The sequence below is a fragment of the Manis javanica genome, chromosome 11 (genome assembly GCF_040802235.1).
Source record: "Manis javanica isolate MJ-LG chromosome 11, MJ_LKY, whole genome shotgun sequence".
In the NCBI taxonomy this organism is placed as follows: domain Eukaryota; kingdom Metazoa; phylum Chordata; class Mammalia; order Pholidota; family Manidae; genus Manis; species Manis javanica.
This window is the reverse complement of record NC_133166.1, coordinates 22,597,062-22,613,026: the sequence shown is the minus strand read 5'-3', so window position 1 is coordinate 22,613,026 and position 15,965 is coordinate 22,597,062. Positions and strand designations below refer to the sequence as shown.

The 15,965-nt window shown below is 43.6% G+C and overlaps 1 protein-coding gene across 1 annotated transcript in view; it reads right to left on the bottom strand.

Moving 5' to 3' along the window:
• Positions 1-9,538: 9,538 nt before the first annotated feature.
• The window catches only part of CLPB (ClpB family mitochondrial disaggregase), a 147,389-nt gene continuing 140,962 nt past the window's right edge, over positions 9,539-15,965 (bottom strand). The window contains exons 12-16 of the mRNA XM_037026274.2: positions 11,745-11,901; positions 10,832-10,905; positions 10,578-10,697; positions 10,265-10,369; positions 9,539-9,857 (exon numbers count right to left, since the gene is read on the bottom strand). Coding sequence (XP_036882169.2) covers positions 9,609-9,857; positions 10,265-10,369; positions 10,578-10,697; positions 10,832-10,905; positions 11,745-11,901 — 705 coding nt within the window. The 3' untranslated portion in view covers positions 9,539-9,608. The remainder of the gene's footprint in view (positions 9,858-10,264; positions 10,370-10,577; positions 10,698-10,831; positions 10,906-11,744; positions 11,902-15,965) is intronic.

Sequence of the window (15,965 nt, the reverse complement as noted above, 5' to 3'; positions counted from 1 at the left end):
TACAGAATAGTTTCACTGCCCTAAAAATCCCCTGTGCTCCTCCTGTTCTCTGCCTAACCCTCCAAACTCCTGGCAACCACTGTTCTTTTTACTGTCTCCATAGTTCTGCCTTTTCCAGAATATCATATAATTGGGATCACAGAGAATGTGGTCAGATTGGCTTCTTTCACTTCTAATATTAATTTCCAGTTTCTCCATTTCTTAATAGCTCATTTCTTTTTAGTGCTGAACAATATTTCATTGTATGGATGTACTATAGTTTCCATATCCATTTATCTATTGAAGAATGTCTTGGTTTCTAAATTTTGGAAATTATAAATAAAGTTGCTATAAACATTTCTGTGCTGGTTTTTGCATGGACATATTTTCAGTAACATTTGGGTAAATACCAAAGAGTATGATTGCAGGATTATATGGTAAAAGTATGTTCAGTTTTTTAAGAAACTGCCAAACTGTCTTCAAAATTGCCAAAGTGGCTGTACCATTCTTACTTCCCAGGAGCACTGAATGAAGGTTCCTGTTGCTACATATCCTTGCAAGCATTGCTGTAATCAATGTTTTAGACTTTAGCCTAAATAGGTATATAGTGGTATCTCATTTTAATTTGCAGTTCTCTAATGATGTATGTGGAGCATCTTTTCATATGCTTATTTTCCATCTGCATATCTTCTTTGGAGAGGTGTCTGCTCAGATCTTTTGCCCATTTTGTAATCTGGTTGTTCATTTTCTTATTGCTGAGAGTTCTTTGTATATTTTGGATACTGGTCCTTTATTAGATATGTTTTGTAAATGTTTTCTCCCAGTTTGTAGCTTGTCTTCTCATTCTTTCAACATCTAACTTTAATACCATTAAAAAATATTTTTTCTCTAAGTCGAAGTATAATATTTTTGAGATATGAAAGTTGAGACAATTCATGGCATAAACTTTACCCTTTACAGTGTGTAACTCAGTGGTTGCTTAACCACTAAGTAATTTCAGAACATTTTCCTCACTCCAAAATGAACTCTCCTACCCATTATCAGCCATTCCCACTTCCCTCTTCCCCCTGGCAACCACTAATCTACTTTCTGTCTCTTTTTGCCTAACTGGAAGTTTTTGTATAAATGGGATCATAATATGTGTTCTTTTGTTAACTGGCTTCTTTCATTTATCATGTTTTCAAGGTTCATCCATGTTGTTGCATCAATCAGCATAATTTTTATGGCTGAATAATATTCCACTGTACGGATATACCATCTTTTGTTTACTATTCATCAGTTTGGTGGTTATTTGGGCTGTTTCCACTTTGGGATTTATTTTTTTAAATATCCATGTACAAGTTTTTGTGTGGGAGTATGTTTTCATGTCTCTTAGGGATATACTTAGGAGTGGAATTGCTAGGACATAGGGAAACTCTGTTTAACTTTTAGCACTGCTATCCTCTTTCCCAAAGTGGTTGCATCATTTAACATTCTTAATTTCTCCATATCCCTCACCAACACTTGCTATTGTCTTTTTTATTATAGCCATGCTAGTGAAGGTGAAGGGGTATCTCATTGTGGTTTTGATTTGCATTTTCCTGATGGCTAATTATGTTGCACTTATTGGCCATTTGTATATCCTTCTTTGGAGAAATGTCCATTCAGAACCTTTGTCCATTTTAACATTACTTACCTTTTTACTGTTGTTATTAAAGTTCTTTATTCTGGACACTAGACTGGCCAGAGAAGGATGGAAATTTTGGAAGGGGTGAAGGAACTGTTGAAAAATTTGGGATGTTGCCATGACATACGTGACTGAGGTGGGCAGGAGCAGGAAAACATCACTAAATGTGAGGAAAGCGGGGTGTTGGGTAAGTCATTAAAGTTGAACCCACCAAGAACGATGGCATGTGTTGGGAAAGAGAGAAAGTAATAGGGCACTAAAATATTTCTTGTATGAGGGATAGTCACTGAGAGTTCTGTAAATAGGGCAATGACCAGAAGGGCCAGAATAGTCAAACTGCTTAATTAAAAAACGTTGGGAGGAAGGATGAGAAAGAATCACAGAGAAGCAGTGGGGGGCTTACTTCCTCAGTTGGACTATAAATCAGCCTCTGCCTAAGAGGGCAATTTGGGGAGAAGCATCTTAGGGGAAAGCTAGAGTAAGCCAAGTCTTCAGGGGACAGTTAAGGTGAAGAGAAGAAGGTGCTTATAAAGAATTTGCTGATTTTAGAAGGAAGTGTGGCAGTGCAGTGGAAGTGGTGAGAAGGGGAGCAGTATGTGATGTGATGGTGGATAACTATTGAGGTTCAGACTCGGGATACTGTGACAAACCGGTGAGGCATAGTGGGATTAGACCTGAATGACTCTTAAGAGCATGGTGAACAAATAGCAAATTGTGGTCCTTATTTCTGCAACTGATCATGGCTCTGGGGGTGGCATACTGGTGACTTCCCTTCTCCCCTACCCATTCTATATTCCCCTTGTTCTAGGTCAGCTCTTTAGATCATTAGGGTTCTTTGCATGGTGGGTGTCCCAAATCTTTGCTCTTTAGAAATCTGAGTCCATGGTGGTCCTGGTATCTAATACCTAAATCAACTAGGATCGCAATAGAGAAAATTGTTGAAATGTAAAAATCATGGAAATAAATCTGAGGAAACCGCCTAGAATGAAGGTTCTTTTTCATATTCACCTACTTTTTTTCATGCTGTCCTTTCTTGCCTTGTGGTTTTAAGTCTTTCGTTTATTTCCCTGTACATTTAAAAATACTTCTTTTAAATTCAGAATCTTTTATTACAATTCTTCGAGTGCAAATTTTCCCATTCATTACACTTGCTGACTTTTCTTTCCTTCACAGTGATTCCCCCCCGCCCCTTTTTTTGTTAAGTTTTCCTTGTAAGCTCATTTTCAATAGAATTTTTTTTTCCATGGGTTCCTTTTTGAAAACTTGATTATGGGAATATCCTTACAGAACAAATGTTTTGTGTTTGCCTCTATGGGATCTTGTAGGCTTCAATGGACCTTTTTTTTTTAAGTCTTTCATCTTGAAGTCCCAGTAATGTTTGGGTATTGTGAATTGGAACCACCTCTTATAAACAGCAAATGTATTAGTTTCTTCATAGTTTCTTCATTCTACTTACATCCCAGAGTGATGGTAGACTTTACTTCTCTATGATTTCCAGGGCAATGAACAGTGTTTTCTCATCTTCAGTTCCCAAGGAAGTGTCCTCTAAGACTCCTACCTCAATGCTGAAATCCTAGCACTCAGGCTTGAGGCCTATATGTTGTTTCCAAGTCTCTATGAACTCCCCACCTCTACTTTGACATACCCTCTGACTTTTGAGTTCCCATTCCTTTCTGGCACCCTGGTGATTACCATTTTTAGTTTCAAGCCCACTTGTGTGTTAAACTTTTTTTTTTTTGTTGTTACATATTATTCCATATTTCTATGTTTGAGGTAGAAAGGGAGTTTGCCTGCAAATTCTCTGTAATATATTGGCAGAAATCACCTCAAATCATTCGGCATAATGCAATCAAAGGGTCTTTTTAAAACACAAACGTGGTCATTTCATTCCCTTAGCATGGCATTCAAGGTACTATGTAATTAGGAAACTTGCCTCTCTAGATTCATTTTCTACCATTTTCTCCTCTTCTCCACACTCATATACAGTTCTCCACACTCTTACACAGTTCTCTACATTCCAGTCACAGAAAATAGCTCTTCTCTTTGCTTTCCCTCATGATTCTTTAGGGTGTTGATGGTAATTAAATTTACTAATTGTCTAGCTTGCATACTATCAAGATGGGGCTGTAGTAACTAACAGGAAGACTAGACTAACAGGAGTCAGTTAACTGACTAGCAGGAGTAACTGACTAGACAGGAGGACTAACTTCTATCTCCTGAAAGCCTAGATCCAGAAAACAATAACTCTGTATGGCTTTACTTCTGGATATGACTAGTTAGTTTTATTAAATTAAAAATGCTGTTGAGTCTAATTAGGTTTGTACTGAGTTGTATATTAATTTAAGAATTGGCATTTTAATATATTAATATTAAGTCATCCTTTCAAGAACCTGATATATCTTCATTTGTCACATCTTGTTTTAAGCCTTTCAATATGATTTTCTTTTATTAAATTTACTTAATAATTTTTTTGTATTAAGGTATCATTGATATACAATCTTATGCTCAGGTTTCACATGAGCAACATTGTGGTTACTACATTCCCCTCTGTTATCAAGTCCCCACAACATACCCCATTAGTCTACTTAATAATTTTGAATAGGTAACACATTAATACAGCTCAAAATTTGATTTAAAAGTATAAAAATGAATATAAGGAATTTTCCTTCCCATTGCTATACCCTCTCTTTACCCAATTCCTCTCTCTTCCAGAGGCATTTTATGTATATGAAGTATATACACCTATTTGTTGTAATTGGGAATGGAATGCTTTTCCTTTGCTATTGTTTCTAGTTAATTAATCCTAGAATAGAAAAAAACTATTGATTTTTATACATTTATCTTTTATTCAGAAATTTACCAAATTTCCTTATTAATGCTGATAGTTTGACTACAGCCTTTTGGGTCACCTAGATTCAGTCACATATCAGCAAAACAAGGTAATTATTCTTCAATATTTATATCAATTATTTAGTTTTCTTGCCTAATTGCTTTAACCTAAATTTTCAAATTAATGTTGAATCTTTGCCTTATTGCACACTTTAGCAGAAATAACTCTATATTTACAATTTAAAATGTTTGTTATTAATTTTTGATGAAGTTTCTTCTACTTAGAGCTTTACTTTTATAAAATCATAATAAAGCTGTAAAACTTTATCCAATGCTTTTTAAGCATATACTGACAAAATGTTCTATTTCCTTTCGCTTAAAGAAACTGAAATAATTTTAGACTTATAGAAAAGTTGCAAAAACTATACAAAGAATTCCTATATGTCATTCACTCAGAGTTCCCAAATGTTACTTTTGTCTCATCACTCTGTGTGTGTACATATGTATGTGTATGAGTGTGTATACATATATGTTTGTACACATTTGCAGTTGTCTTTACCTTTAACCTCTAAGTACTTCAGTGTATATTTTCTAAAAATAAGGACCATTCTCCTATGTAGTCATATAAGAAATATCAAAGAAAATTAATATTAGTCTATAGACAGTTAAGTAATCTTTAAGATCTCAATGTGGTAGATTATATTAATAAATTTCCTGATACTGAGACTTCTACTGCTGAAATAAACTTTAAGTTATCACAGTGTACAATTAACTTTTCATTATTTGGAGTTTTTGTATCTATACTCATAGGTGAGATTAAGCTACGGCATTCTTTTTGGCACCTTATCATGTTTGAGTATTAATCTTACACTGGCCCTTAAAAATCAATCAAGCATAGCACACATAATGTATTGGGGGGACACAGGGAAGGCAGTATAACACAGAGAAGACAAGTAGTGACTCTATAGCATCTTACTACACTGATGGACAGTGACTGTAATGGGATATGTGGTGGGGACTTGATAATGGGGGAGTCTAGTAACCATAATGTTGCTCATGTAATTGTACATTAATGATACCAAAAAATAAATCAACCAAGCATCTTCCCATTTTTTTCCATTGTCTGAAGCAGTTTATATAATAATTAAAAGTTACAATTCATCTATTGTTTGGACTGGTTATAGCTTCAATGGTGTTTGCTTTGTGATAATTTGCTGAGCTGTATACTTGTGATTTGTGCACTTTTCCATATATATTTCAATAAAAAGTTCAAATAAAAGAACACAATATTTTAAAAGGATAATTTTTAATCACCTTCCCAATTTCTTCAGTAATTAACTGATCTAGTCAAACTATGTCTTGGGTCAGTGCTTGCTAGGAAATTATCTGTTTGCTCTGTTTTCAAACCTGTTGCATGGAGTTCTAAATTTACTTAAAATTTTTTCATATATAGTTAGTTGTCTGATCTCTCATTCTTAATCTTGTATTTTTTTCTTCTTTTCCCTTCATCAGGCTGAGAAGGTTTCATCTATTTTGTTCGTGTTTTCAAAGAATAATTTTTCTATTTATTCTTTCTCCCCTGCCCTGCTTTTTTTGGCTTCCTGCTTCATTGACTTCAGGTTTATCATACAGACCATTTTCTGTTTTCTTATGGTTTAAATGCACTCTTTTCTAAATTTCTAAAACAATCACTACGTATCTGAGTTTTTCTTTTAAAACAATAAAGGTGTTTCATTTTCATTTCTAAGTCTAGCCACATGCACACCAGGATACTCACTCATTAAGGTATCTGAGTCTTACTTTGCTTCATTTGCTCAGGGCCCAACTCTGGCAAGTCTTATTGCCTGGCCATAAGCACAAGACAAATAAATGGGTACTCAGTGAACAAGTGATACTACTTTTGTCCTGGGGCCCACTGTGAAGATTTGTGTTTGCTGTAATGCCCGCCCACCCACCCAAATACCTGGAGCATCCATCATGTGCTGGCACTGTGCCAGGTTCTATAAATAGGAGAGTGAGCTGAACAATTGGTTATCTGCTCTCTTAGAGCTTACATTCTAAGAGTGACAAAGAGAGACTAGAACAAGTAATGTAAGTGAGCTGGGTGTTTACCTAGGATGCCATGCAAGTACAATTCCTGTATCATCTAGGAGGTCTAGCTAAGAATCCCTAGAAGCAGTGATATTTAAGTTCCTCAGAATCTGAGGGTCTACCCTGTCCGTTACCTCCTTTCAGGAAGGTGGCTGTTGGATCTTCTTGCATTAAAAGTTATCTGGTTTTGAGTTATATGCCTGCTCTTACTGGCCATAGATGACTGAACAAGGGACTGACAGCCAGTTGTATGAACTTTATTCAATAGGAATGTTTCATACAGGATGGCCACTGACTTAATTAGGGCCTCTAAGGGAAGTCTGAATAGCAGAGTGAAAGGAGAAGAAACAAGGATAGTAGGAGAGGAAGAAGCAGGAAAAAAATAGTAAAGTCATAATAATGACAGTCACAAATTATGGTATCGCATTGGAATTGTAGGTATCAATATGAATTTACGGTTTTTAATAATACACATGGATAAATACAATAATAAATTCAAATGTGTATGATATATGTGTTAACATACATACATATATTTCCTAGCTCTGTGTGCTGAAAGGGCCTAGAAGCAATGACACTTGAGCAGCAGTGAATACACCTAGTGCCCAGATCTTGGTTTCTAAGTACCATTCTTGAGCAAATGGAACCAGGAGCTCTTTGGAGAAAGGGCTGCTAACAGGGCTGAGACAGGGAAAATATGAGTGAGCTTGGAACATCCTGTGGTACTAGAAAGTAAGGAAGCGCTAAAAAAATTAAAAATAGAAATGGGGGTCGGGGTGGGCAATGTTGAAACAATATAGCAGCCAACCTGAAAGAGTTCCCAATGGCCAACCTAGGCCAATATGAGCAATAAAAGACACTGTTAATATTAGATTATTACCCATAAAATAAAACAAATATCCATCAGTTTATACTGCTATAAATAAATTAGTGAATAAATAAAAGGTTAGAAAGAGACAGCTCTTCCTTACAGTAGAATACTGATTAATAAATACAGATGGAATAGGGAAACAGAAAGTCATCATTAGGCAACCACAACATTAATACCTGAAAGCAAGAACTACTGATGGATGCTAAAATCAGTGCAAAAATGCTAAGGATATATTAGACATTTGCACAGCTTCAATGTATCTCCCGACAAGATTCTTATTCATTTTAAAGAGGAAATTAGTAATTACACAGTGGAGAAAGCTGGTGTGCACCGCCTCAGGCAGGTGATCAAAGCTAACACCACCTCCACTGTGAGACACTGAGAAAGCACAAGCACCACTACTAGGGTAGTCCTGCCAAAAACACAGACCCTCAGTCTGATCATTTGAATGCCAAAAACGCAGACCCTCAGTCTGATCATTTGAAAACAGCAGGCAAACCCAAACTGAGGGACAGTCTACAGAATAACTGTCCTGGGCATTTCAAAAGTGTCAAAGTCATGAAAGGTAAAGAAAGATGGAGGAACTGTTACAGCCTGAAGCTGACGAAGGAAACGTTACAACAAAAAGCAAGGTGGGATCCTGGACCAGAAAAAGGATGTCAGCAGGAAAGCTGGTAAAATCTGAATGTCTATAGATTAGACAGTAGTACCGTATTAATGTTAATTTCCTGGTTTTAATAACTGTACTACAGTTTTGTAAAATGTTAGAATTAGAAGCCCGGTGAAGGGTAATGGGGACTCTACTGTTTTGCTGTTTTCTGTGTCTATAATTATTTAAAAACAAGAAGTAATAATAATAACAGAATAGCTATTACTGAGGTAGGAAGCAGCAGACATAATCACTAGACTACAATCACCATCTAGCCTCTCTAGAGAGTGGTTGTTAGAGCATCTGCAGAGTCCACGTCCTGGCTTCTGACTGCCTCATACCCACGATATTGTTATTACATTCTTGCACAACCAGGGGACTTATTTCGGCCCCCATTTTCTGCTTCCTGAGAGAGATTAGTTAACACCAAAAGAGGATTCCAAAATGGCCCTACAGGGGGCAGGTGATGGGTGGTCATCAATGGTAGCTACTACAGATGGTGCGCACGTATACACCAGGCCTTGATGTGCCCTGCTAAGCTGAGGTTGAAACACGGCTGGACTGTGGAATGCCCTGGGGGATGGAATGCAGATCCTCTGCTTTGTGACTTGATATGGACTGCATGGGGCAGCTGTTTATTCCAGGCTAACTCAGCTGGGACAATAGTATAGACAGGGCTGAGGCACACTCCATGGCCACTTGGGCAAAGCCTGACCCCATGATCTGTCCCCCTACAGCTCCCCAGTGTGTATGTTTTTGGCATCCTGAAGGAGGCCCTGTAGAGCTGAGCTTGCTTGGTCATTTGATACTATTATCCAGTCCCAGAGTAGGGCAGGGGAGTGACCCAGTCAGCCTCCCTCACAGAGGTGTCTGACCACCAGCCTAGTTCCAAGGCTGGAGAAACTTGGTCTGGCCTGATCCCAGAACATGTGGGTGAGGAAGAACAGTAGCTATGATATGGCGGTGGAAGGGGAAAAGGGTTCTATGGGTCCCTTCCCCTTAGAATTTTAGGGTATGAAAAAGAGGAAGCCATAGCCTCAAGCAGAATCTCTGCATGCAGGCCTCTGCATTTCTCCACTCTCTGTGGACACATTCTGGGGACTCAGATGCACGAGGGCCAGCAAGCATGGCAGGTCACAGACTGGTCCCTGTGTTCTTCCAGTCAGTTATGTTCTTAGGTGCCATACTTCTGAACCTTCTGGTAACATGGCAAATTTTCAGAGACTATGGAGCATGGGGATCATGCTGCAGGACAGATACAAGGGACTGCCCTCTCCTCCCTGCCTTAATCGGTGGGGAGGCAGCTCTGCTCCCGGAGACTTATTAGCACGTTTTGGGCCTGCAACAAATGAGTCAGGGGAGGGCAAAACTGCTGCTTGGGCCTTCGGGGCTAAGGAGGTAAGCAGGCCTGAGGCTGGATGGAGAGGAGGAGGAAGCATGAGGGGAAGATAGGTCAGTTGCTGTGCCACAGCCACAGGGCCTTTATTGGATACTGAGGGCAGGTATGGGCAGGTAGGTAGAAGCTAGAGGGTGAGGCACACCTTTTCAGGGTGTAGTGGTGCCTGGATGTCCAGCTTGCGGGTCTTGCTGTCCTTATCGACGATCTCCAGCCGCAGCTTGGGTGCACGCTTCTCAGCCTGCAGCAAGGGCAGTTCAGGGCTTTTGAGTAGCTGCTTGTCTGAGTCATCCACGGTAATGCGCAGAGTACAGCCCCCAGGCAGCAGGTCCTGTTCATAGGCAGCTGCCAGCTGGTTCACCACACGGCGTTCCACCTGCAGGTGGCAGGTCAAGTGTCATCACTACCATGGCCTGGGCCAGCCCGTGTCCTCAGCCTGGAGGCCAGGCTCTATCACTTATTGTTAGGCAAGTTAGACATCTCTGAGCCTCAGTTTTCTCATCTGCAAAGTGGGGCTAACAACACATAGCTTGCCGGACTGTGCTAAAGACCCAATGATGTCAGTTTCTGAGATTCCCAACTTAGTTCCCCACTCCTGGTCGGAGTTCACACTCAGTTACCCTCTAGGACAGGGCTTTTACTTGGTCATCTTGTGGTTTGGGTTAAGAAGAGGCATCTGCTCTGGGTACAGACTATCCCAGGTAGGGAGCCCAAGGACTGGGTCTGGGGGCAATGAAAGGGAGGTACGGAGGGGCCTAACTTGTCTCAGGCTCCTGCGCTCACCTCATGTTTGATGGAGCGGGCACCATAGTGCACATTGTAGCCGTCAACCAACACATCTGCCACCTCGCGGTCCCACAGCAGGGTGATGTTGTGCCTTTGCTTGGCCTGAGACAGGTCAGATAGGAGCATATCTACATGTGGCCCAGGCTTTCCATCTCTCACCACTGTGGCTTGAGGCCTGGGCCTGTGAACACCTGTGTGCCCCCTGGGGCCACTGGCCTACACCACTGTGCTTCACCTTGGTGTGTGGGGTGCACACCCAGCCCAGTGGGCAGATGGCCTATCCCCAACCACAGTGAGTCCCCGCTCTTACTCTCTTGGCCCAGAAGTTCAGTTCTTTGTTGACCAGCTGGATGAGCTCCGCGTGGCAGAAGGGGAGGAAGTAGACGATCTCGTTGATTCGTCCCAGAAACTCATCCCTCCGGAAGTGAGCCTGCAGGGCCAGGTTAGGGGTGGGGCAAGCTCTGCGGCCCCCAAGGGGAAGACAGAAGGGATCTCCATATATTTAGGGTGGCTAAGGGGACACCCTCGCCCAAGGCTCCAGCAGGAGGGACAAAGGCTTCTTACTTTAAGGATGGGGCGAATGACATTCTCCTTGAAGTTTTTTGAAATGGTGATTTTGTCACTGATCTGGACATCCCCTGTGGAGACAGAATCATGTTGTCTACTTCCCACATCTAGGGAGCTTTGGGACTGTGTCTGCCTCTTGGCGCTATCCACGAAAAGAGCTCTGGTCCTGCCCCTGACAGTCTGTGTGACCCCGGCCAAGGTCTCAGGCTCTCTGGGCCTTGACGAGGTCTCTTCACCTAAACAATGAGAGGACGGCCCTGGGCACCTTCTGAGGCCCTTCGGGCTCCCATGTGCTATAGCTACCAGAGCCTGGGGTTCCTTAGGGTAGGAGGTATGTGAGGGAGGGGAGCGGAGAGGAACAGTAAGGACCAAGACTGAGTTCTAACTTGGGAGAAGGCGGCTGGAGGGTTCACGTCCAGATGGAAAGATGACAGACGTGACCTCCTGCCTGAAATGCCCCTCCTGTCTGGCTCTCTCCAGGGCCACTCTTCTGGTACCTACACAGGAAGCCTCCCTGGCTGAAAAATGGCCATGTCTATAGAGTTTCTGATCTGCTGTGCCCTCATTGCTCCGAAGCATTTTTACCTTTTGAATGTTTATCTTCTTTAGTACCCTGAGGCCCTGGCCTCTTCCTGACCCCTCACCCCAGGGTGGCTCTGTCCACTGCTCTGTCTGGAACCCTCCTGTCACCCAAGGGACTAGGGCTCTCTCAAGGAAGTGGGGCACTGTCTCTGTCTTCCTCCCTCCACTATCTGGTTTGGTGCTTGGTCAGCATCAGCTGCTGGACACAGCTGCCCACCAGGACCCTCCCCTGGGCCTGAGACCCCAGTGCCATCCTAGCCCACAGGAGATGTGCTGGTGGTCTGGGCACTCGCCCAGCTGTCCAGACAGCTTGGGCCATGTGCCATACCAAGGTTCTCGGCGATACGGTTATGGCTCATCTCCAGCGCTTCCTGCCTCAGCTGTAGGGCGTGCTGTGCAATCTCGTCACTGGCCACATTGGAGGTCATGATGAAGATGGCGTCCTTGCAGTCAATGGTCTTCCCCTTTCCGTCTGTCAGCCGGCCCTGGGAAGGAGCAGTGAGCACAGTCAGGGAGCTGCAAGCCTGGGTAGTCTTGCGGGCGGTCTCTCTGTGCCCCCCCCTCGCCCCTGGCTGAGGCAGCTGCTCGGCACTCTGGGCTCTCTTAGCGCGGTTCTCACACAGCTGCAGGGCTCACTGCCCTGGGCTGTAACTGCTCTACCTATTGTGAGGGCCCCCAGGCAAGGCTGCCCCTGCTGTCTGTCATCAGTAGGGCACCCGATACATCCCTCGCACCCTGGAAGTCAGCCTGACTGACCACACATGCACCCATCCAGTACACTTTCTTGGAGGCCCACTCTCAGCCAGGCTCTGTGTGGGCGCACGGGGACTGGTTGAACCTTCAACATGTTCCTGGTCTAGAGCAGGAGTGACACTCAGGAAACCAGCAATGACAACTCAGTAGGTTAAGTGTCATGATGAGGGGAAGCCCACACTTCATATGTACGGGTTCATAGGAGGGTATTTTCCAGGGTCACTGTAAGGGCTACCTACAGTCATTTTGGTGAAAGATCCTTAATTAACCAAACTCTGCAAATGTTCTCAACTGTAATTACTGTAGCAGCCACTTAATATATATTTGTTGGAACAAAATGACTGAAATGAATTAAAACGTAAAATCTCTCCTTCTTTAAAGCCATCCTTTGGTCTGACATAGAGGTACAGAAAATAAGTCTCCTTCTTTAAACAGCTTAGGAATTTTCCTTGGACTCTACAGCTCTTTGAAGAGGTGACACAGATGAAAGCATCTATATCAGAGACAGACACACTACTGAAAGAGAAAAGGGGCAACAGCAGAGGGAAGAGACAAAAGAACTGAAAAAAGCATAGCTGTCGGGGGCCATTCAATTCAAGGGCAAGGAGCTCCAACCGCTCAGCAAACCTCAGACCATCACTGTAGATGGCACTCTACAGTTAGGACAAGGGCCAGGCTCAGGGCCTCACTGAGAGGCCTGCTGGGGCAGCAGTGGATGTAGCCAGCACGGGTACCCTGCTTCGTGCCTTCTGGGCACCACTCACTCTGCCCACTAGATGGTCACTCCAGGAGGGCAGAGGCTGGGTCTTGTTCCCGCTGGGTCCTAGAACAGTGTTAAGTCATAGCAAAGAGTTGTTCAGTATGTCCTTGCTAAATTCCTGAATCCTCACAACCCCTACAAAGAAACAGAGGCCCAGAGGGGTTAAATAACTCATTCCAGTTTCATAGCTGGAAAATAACAGAGCTGAGACCCAAACTGTGCCCCCAGAGCCCATGCCCTCCCCTCTGCACTGTGCTACTGAGGTCATATGAACAGTGCTAGATAAATGAGGCTTTGTCTAATTTTCTTTCCCTAAATAAAATTTTCTCAGAGTTCTGCTAAATTCAGTTTACACCCTTTGGTCCTCACTGGAGAGAAGCAACTGGGACAGGTTTGGGGAGAGGGAGACCTACCGGGGAAGTCCTCTGGGCTGCAGACAAAGCACAGCTCCTGCCAGGCCAGAGAACATGGCTCAGGGATTGGTCACTGACCTCAGCCCGTAGGCTCTGTCTGCCCCAGCCTCAGCCTGTAACCAATCCCCTTCAAGCATGTCCCTCTTCCTGGTGGTGTGGGCCTGACTCAGGGCCAGCCTTTGCTTCTCAAGCTAATGCAATGGCAGTGCTCTTTTGCCTCTGAGGGCCAAGGCTGGTCTGCTGCTGCACGGGTTTGAGAGGTAATGCTGACCCTGAGCTGGGAGGTGGGACACTGACAGCCACCTCCTTGGGACACATCTTTATTGCCAAGGACTCTGAGGAGAAGGAGGCATGAACACTGTGACAGTCACTCTCTGGGTCATTCATACATTGCACCTGCACTCCACATCCACCTGGGACCCATCCTCAGGCCCAGTTATAAGCAGAGCTCTGATCTCTTGGAATGAAATTGCCACTGGTTATTGCTCCGGCCAGTAGAGCAGTGTGTGTACTCAGTTCTCAGGGATGAGCTCTGCAAACATGCAGTGTCACATGCACACACTTGGGCATGTCACACATGCAAAATCAGAACTGCCTTCAGGAGACTGTGGTATGTTGTAACCCATAAGCAGAGAGCTAAGGGCAAAAGCTCAAGAATGTCCCTGGCATCCTGGCCTTGCCTTTCCCACCTCAAGGCAGGGAAAGAGGAGCGCAGACATCCTGGGTGAGGCATATGTGCTGTCCCCAAGATACAGGGGCTGCTTTCCCACTGCTTCCATCCTTGAAGGGAGGGTTCCCTGGGGGCCAGTCTTTCAGGCTGTGGGTGAGCTGGGAAGTGACCAGCATTAGTCCTGCTCAGTGTTTCGGTGACAGTGCTGGGGCTCCTTCCTTCCTCAGTACAGGCTTGGGAAAGCTGAGCTGGGTGGGAATGGGGGGCTTCTGTTATACCCCAAGGCTGGACCAGGTGCCCTTACAAGTGCAGGTACTTGGTGCTTATCCTGACACAGCCCTCACTGCAGTGGGCTGAAATGCGTTCTGCTGCCTGACTCCCTACTCATTCATGAACATCGAAGCAGGGACTCTGTTCTGTGTCCCTTCTGCCCCACACTGAACCACATTCTCTCGGTTTGCCTCCTATCTCTCTGGCAATTTCCTCTTTGACTCTTTGCTGATAGGCTCGCTCTGCAAGGCTGTTTTAGCTCTGTCTTCTCTGCACACCATCTCTCCCCAGCTAACAAGTCTTCCTTTGACTTCTGTTACCTTCTCTGTTCCTAAGTCTCTACTTCCAGTCCAGACCTCTCCTAGGCTGCAGACCTGGTGAGCGGCCTCTCAGCATCTCCTTCTGGTTGTCCCTCAGGCATCTCATTTTCAACAATTCCAAATCGCTGCTCCTCACCTTCCTACGCAATCTGCTGCTCATCCTCCTGCATTTCTGGCCTTAGCTGATGGCAGCAGTAGCTGGTGGTCCAATCACCCAGGCCAGAAATTCTGAGGCTGCTCACCCTTGGCACCTGCCCCCGTCCATTCAGTCACTGCACCCTGCACAGCCCACCTTCTGGCAGCCGTCCTCATCCCACAGCTCTGCTTTCGAGCAGGCCTCCTCAGCTCTAGCCTGGACTCTTCAACAGTCTTCTCGCTGCTATTTCTTCCTTCCAGGCCGTTCTCTCACCACTGCCTACAGGATCTTTTTTTTTTACATTAAATTTTTTTTTATTAAGGTATTATTGATATACACTCTTATGACATGAAAAAACAATGTGGTTACTACATTCACCCACGTTATCATGTCCCCCCATACCCCAGTGTAGTCACTGCCCAACAGTATAGTAAGATGCCACAGAGTCCCTACTTGTCTAGTCTTCCCCATGATACCCCCCACACCATGTGTGCCAATCATAATACCTCTCAGACCCCTTCTCTTTCCTTCCCCACCCGCCCTCCCACACCCCTCCTCTTTGGTAACCGCTAGTCCCTTCTTGGAGTCTGTGAGTCTGCTGCTGTTTTGTTCCTTCAGTTTTGCTTTGTTATTATACTCCACAAATGAGGGAAATCATTTGGCACTTGTCTTTCTCTGCCTGGCTTATTTCACTGAGCATAATATCCTCCAGCTCCATCCATGTTGTTGCAAATGGTAGGATTTGTTTCTTTCTTATGGCTGAATAGTATTCCATTGTGTATATGTACCATCTCTTCTTTATCCATTCATCTACTGATGGACACTTAGGTTGCTTCCATATATTGGCTATTGTAAATAGTGCTGCAATAAACATAGGGGAGCATATGTCTTTTTGAATCTGAGAAACTATATTCTTAGAGTAAATTCCTAGGAGTGGAATTCCTGGGTCAAATGGTATTTCTATTTTTAGTTTTTTGAGGAACCTCCATATTGCTTTCCATAATGATTGAACTAATTTACATTCCCACCAACAGTGTAGGAGGGTTCCCCTTTCTCCACACCCTCGCCAGCATCTTTTGTTCTTAGTCTTTTCAATACTGGTCATCCTAACTCGTGTTCTACAGGATCTTTATAAAGTGAAAACCTGACCAGATTTCTTTCTTGCTTAAAATCTTCAAAGGCTCCTTATGATCTACAAAATAAATCACACTCCTTGGCCTCACACTT